Below are 6,000 nucleotides of genomic sequence, written 5' to 3' on the forward strand. Positions count from 1 at the left end.
GGAAATGCCCCATTTTTGTTCAATTTAAAGATACTTGTTGAATTTCTTCCTTTCTTTTCCTTGCTCTATAGGTACACAGTTCTGCACAGTGGACATCACCAGGAACTTGAGAAGCTGCCCATCCACAATGATCCTGAGTCCCTGGAATCATGCTTCTGACTGAGGACATGACTGATATCTAAATTAATCCATTAATCCCCATTCATGGCTGCATGAGAAAGACTCCCTGGCATTTATCCTGACCCTCATGACCACCAGTGAGGCAGTGGAGCCAAGGGCTCTGTGAACATCCGTGCCTCACAGCACCAAGAAGATCTGAGTCCAGAGTGTGGAGAAGTGCAGAGTTGAGAAGGGATTTCAGGCATTGTCAGATCCAGCCTCCCTACCAACCCAGGAGTGGCGTCCTCCTAGAACCCCTGGGGATTGGTCAGTGCCTGTTTTATGCTTTGAAGGGTAGAGATGCTCACTACCTCCTGATGCATTTCTTTCCAATGCAGGAAGCTGTCTTCATAAGGAAGTTCTTTCCTTTGTTGGGATACAAATAAGTCACTGGTCAGCTTCCATCTGGGGCCATGCAATTGACCCCAATACCCCTTGAAATTCCTTAGCTGTTGGAAGACAGTGATAAATACCAGCGACCAACCCTTTGAAGTCTTCATTTTAAATCAAACAGCTCTGCTTCCCTCTTGATTCCGATCATCTTCTTCTGGACATACTTTGGAGGGTGAATTAGTTAAGACACTTTGTAATTAGTGAAAGTTAGATTATATAATATGTTGTAACTATCCAGAGGTCTGACTTCCATTACCAAAGTGGCTGACAAATGAAGTCTGAAGATTTTGGGTGTGTAGCCACACACACTCATACACACATACACACACACATACATACATACATACATACATACATACATACACACACTCATACACACTCTGCACCAAGCTGTTTTCACTCAGAGCACCCCAGAGAGGGGCAGCCAAGAGCCCTCCCTGCCCCCAGGGATCCAGCCCTGACAGCCCACCTCCACTACCCAACTGCCGCCACGTTCCAGGCTGCTTTCCAGACACTTCACGGCTGTGCAACACTTCATAAAACACTTCCTACCCATTTTCCATGATTATCATACTATGTTTGATGGAGTTCAGAGACAGTAGGCAATAAATCATAGAGATATTGTCACTGTCACTGTCCTCCTGTTGTTCATCGATTTGCTCGAGCGGGCCCAGTAACATCTCCATTGGGAAACTTGTTACTGTGTTTGGCATATCGAATATGTCATGGGTAGCTTGCCAGGCTTTGCCATGCGGGTGAGATATTCTTGGTAGCTTGCTGGTAGCTTGTTGGGCTCTCCGAGAGGGTCGGAGGAATTGAACCCGGGTCAGTCGGGTCAGCAGCGTGCAAGGCAAATGCCCTACGGCTGTGCTAACCCTCCAACTTCATATATATATATATATATATATATATATATATATATATGCCTCTTGGAGAGTCTGGCAAGCTACTGAAAGTATTCCTCATGGGCAGAGCCTGGCAAGCTCCCCATGGTGTATTTGATATGCCAAAATCAATAACTATAACAGATCTCATTCCCCTGACCCTGAAAGATTCTCCAATCATTGGGAAAGACGAGTGAGGAGAGGTAGCTAAAATCTCAGGGCTGGGATGAATAGAGACGTTACTGGTGCCCGCTTGAGTAAATTGATAAACAACAGGATGACAGTGATACAGTGACAGTTATAAATAATATATATACATATATATTTTCCCCCTGGGAGGTAGACTTTGGAAGCTGTTTGGGCTTTGGTTTGGGATCTGTTATCAAAAAGCATCTTTATAAATGATCTGGCTGACATGCATGCATGCACACACACACAAACACACACACACCACACACATGTGTAAAGAGAACATTTCTCATTGACACACTGACCTTGTGATCATTTGGAAGGAGTCTTCCTAGGAAAAGGACTAGCTGTGTTGCTGAGAATGTTGTAAGGATTGTCTCAGAACTCATCTTTTGAGAAGTAAAGTGAATTGACTCCCAGGAGACACATTTCAGGGGCTTTCAAGTCACTGTGCCAAAACAGGCCTGGTTGCAGGCAGGATATTTCACCCCTTTTGGCAAAATCTTCATCAGAGTCTTCTTGAGAAATGGCATTTGCCTCTTGCCTAAGCAGGAACTGGAATTGCCATCTTCTTATATCTTTTACTAGCACTTCATATTTCCAAATTCCCCAACTGATGATCCCCTCCTACCTGCTTATTTTATGTTGGAGGACATTGCCCATTGCCAAGGGGAGACTCGGAGGCTTCCCCCTGCCACCCCAATGAGTGGACTTTCTTTAGGCTGCTGATCAAAAAACCCTCTTGAAATGATTTGGTTTTTGCTTTGAGGCAGCTGGTACGCTTTGTTTTGTGTCCCCATCGTCATCTATTTACTACCTATGTGCACTTATACACGTCGATAAATGCAGCAGACTTGCTTTCAGACTTGCTGAAGTCCTTTTCTTCCCAGCTGGCATATCTACTTATGTAAAATAATATTTCTCAGTGACAGGTCTCCCATATTCAAATGACAATGTGGATCTCAGAGCTATTCACATATTGCAACCAAGGTAGAGAAAGTAAGATCTTGTTAACATTGCCTACCTTTCTGGATGACTGGAAGTGCTTCTGTGGACTAGCTTGAGATGAGTGTCTGTGAGGACCCAGGCACCCCAGGCCTGATGACAGCAGGAAGAACATCACACTATCAAGAAGATGTCTTCTCTTCAGATCCACTTCATCTGGAAATTTTGCTACCCGAGCAGAGTGGGCAAGGGGGTCCCCAACGACCAAATTGGAGGTTCACAGCACAGAACCAATCCTGCTCTGGCTTCAGTTCACACAATCACTGGCTAGTTGCACCCAACTCAAATCTCTGACTTTCAAAATCCAGGTAGTCTAAGCTTGTGGGGATGGAAGACTGAGAAGAAAAGACTTGGGGCTTGTCCTAAGAAGAAGATCTCTATCTTACCCTCTTCCTAAAGGGACCCCATCTTTTTTGGAGGACTGTAGAAGCCAGATGAGTCACTCGTGAGGAAGAGGGCTCATGCCCCTAGTCATGTTGTCCAGGGTGTCTTAGCAACTAATTACATGGATGGTGGAAGCAGCCACCATAAGATCCCACACCTGGGACATCGGCTCATCTGGGTATCTTCTTAGGCAGATTCTCCAGATCACAGGAATTACAAGGAAAATCATGAAAATCCCCCTTAGCGTTCCTAAGCATCAACTCAAAAGTGAAGAAGCTGAAGACCAATTCTTGAATTGACAACCAATCTGGACAAACATTCTGAGTTTCCACCTTGTTTTCTCACCAACATTTCTGCATCCTACTGCTACCTTGCTCTGTCCTGTTTATCTGGGGAATGGAGATGGGTGGGGTGGGGGGTAGGGGGTGCTCAGGGGTTCTAGGGAAAGGCTATAGCTAAGTTGCTTTTAATACTGTCTTCAAGTAAGGACAAAGTACTTTCTCTTCAGTGCTGTGCTGTTTAGTTATTTTCTCTGTTTGGTGTATCTTTGATGATGTTTCTCTTCTTTTCTCTTCCTCTGCTGTGCTCTGGTGAAAATACTTCTGTAAAAGCCACCCTGATGGGGGGGAAAAAAGTCTGGTGTATATTGCTTCTTTTAGCCATAATTTTCAAACTCTTAACCACCCAGTCTAGAAAACTGAGGCTAAATACTTTATTTAAATTTAAACAGATCTGGAAAACTTCCCCCCCGGTCCTCAGCCAGCCTTGCTTAATTCTCTAATCTACAGGAAGAGAACCTATTGGAGCCAAGAGGATTGTTGTGGATATTCCAAGGGCTGCCATGAGAATTTTTACCAAGTTTATGACTTGAGTTTTCCACTATGTACTTAGTTTTTAAAGTCAATTCAAATTTCCACTTATATAAATTCTAAAAACACACTGAAACCCAAAATAGAAAATTAATATTCCTTGCCATAAATAGAAAGTGGTCACAGAGGTACATAAGTGGAAACCAAACACGGTCATTAAGGGAGCCAACACTTCCAGCTTGGCCACTGCTTAAACTTTACTGGAGAGAAATTTAAGCTTTCTGGATTAATGTGAATTAATGACAACTTGCCTTTCTTGTTGGAAGGAGAAAGAACATGAAACTCCTTATTTATTTATTTATTTATTTTTTAATGTGTGTCAGGGACAAGGCCCAAGACCTCTATCACGAGTCACATCCCTGGCTCTACTTTTAGCTCCCACTGGGCTTGATTTGGATCGGGTTTTCCCTTATCTTTGTTTGACCTTGACTTTCAGCTCTCTCCAAAACATAGTACAGTAATTGTGTGACATTAAATAATAGGAAAAGCTGACATTCAATGAGCTCTTTCTGCTAGGCACTGTGGGAACTTTCTTACATGGGTTACCTAACTTAATTATCTTAATGTTCTTGTAAGTACAGAAATCTCAGAGGGACACACCTGAACTGAGAGAACTGGTGATGAGATCAAGGTAACAGACTTGGAAGTCTGGATTTGGAGTGCAAAAGAAAGCCATCAAATTTCAGAGCCTGTAGTCTGGAACACGTAGGACTGCCCCAAGGGCCTGACTGAATTCCTCGAGCATGTATGTACTAAACCTTATGGTGGGAAGAGCAGTGAGCAAGTGTTTCAGTTCTGTCACCTAATATTTTCCATCCAGCCTCAACTTGGGACTTTCCTTTTCCAGACTAAATTTCTGCTTTGCTGCTTACCTGTGCAGTTGTTTTCCTCTGTTCCCTTCTGCTTTCTGAGCCTCGATTTCCATGTGGAAACAATGGAGGGAATTAGGTAGTCAGGAGAGACTGTTGCACATGAATCTCTTCTTCCAGCCCTTCCGGTATCAGCAGCCTGGCATTCCCGAATAACCAGTAGCAGTCTGGAAACCAGGTGTGTGAACGAAAAGGCAGCTGCCATCCTTTCCATTCCCGCCATCACTGGGGGAGCTCAGAGCAGGAGCTGTAGAAGTGAACTTGCCTTCCCCCACGTTTTTTTTTATTGAAACCCCCAAACTTTCCTAAGTGATTCCATCATACATGTAACAGTTTCTCTGTTCTTTTACAAGCTGAATCAGCAGTATTAGGAGGGAGATATTTGGCTTTATTTTACAGAAAGGAAATGGATTTGGTCATGGAAAGGGTTCCGCTGAAGGGCTCCAAGGCAGATGAGAACTGAACACGCTACTGGTCCCTCCATTCTAACAGTTTTCGCTCCCCCTTTTACAATATATTTTACATGTAAATAAACAAATGGCATAGTTTTAAGCTATATATAAATTATGTTGTACACCTAATATATCAATTTCCATTAAAGTTACATCGATACGGCAAATACCCCTTTGTACTGTTACTCAATTCCTGTCTCCTCCCAAGAAGCAATTGTTAGCTCATCTGATTTATTTACATTTCATAGAAACGTACATCTAAAAATAGATGGTGGTTCTGTTCTTATATATAAATGATAGTGCCACGAAGTAACTGTAATTTGTCTTTTTCGCTGATATCTGAAGCATCATTCTCCACCTGCGTGTGGAATCTTTGGTAGCTGCTGTGCATTTCCTACTGTTGACGCAGGTCTACAGAGTCACAGTTTTCCTGCTCAGGCTGCCACTCACGCCTACACGGAGATCTCAGGGCTGCATCAGAGCGGCAGCCTCCATGGTCTGCAACTGCATCAACTGTGTGAAGGTCAGCTGGAGAGGGTTCAAGTTCAAATAGCAATCCAGCTGTGACTTGCCAGATTTCTGGGAGGAAGGCCTCTCAACCCCCACACGCACACCCTCTCTGAAGCCTTGCCATCTCCTCCCTCCCTCTGTAGGGCTGAGAAATTCTTCTCAAGTTATCCTGGCCTGGAATTCAGACTGATAGCTTTCTCCTTAAGCCAATTTCTAGCTGTGTGTGTGTGTGTGTGTGTGTGTGTGTGTGTGTTGTGTGTTGCCGAAGTTATTTCTAATAGCCTCA

General features: G+C 43.7%; 1 protein-coding gene across 2 annotated transcripts in view; it reads left to right on the top strand.

Moving 5' to 3' along the window:
- Nucleotides 1-251, top strand: part of HTR4 (5-hydroxytryptamine receptor 4) — a 211,990-nt gene extending 211,739 nt beyond the window's left edge. The window contains exon 7 of one of the 2 annotated variants that reach the window (XM_056124494.1): nucleotides 72-251. In XM_056124494.1, coding sequence (XP_055980469.1) covers nucleotides 72-159 — 88 coding nt within the window. In that variant the 3' untranslated portion in view covers nucleotides 160-251. The remainder of the gene's footprint in view (nucleotides 1-71) is intronic. The other variant, XM_056124495.1, reaches the window with a different exon arrangement.
- Nucleotides 252-6,000: the final 5,749 nt, after the last annotated feature.

This window comes from Sorex fumeus, unplaced genomic scaffold (genome assembly GCF_029834395.1).
Source record: "Sorex fumeus unplaced genomic scaffold, SorFum_2.1 ptg000051l, whole genome shotgun sequence".
Lineage (NCBI taxonomy): Eukaryota > Metazoa > Chordata > Mammalia > Eulipotyphla > Soricidae > Sorex > Sorex fumeus.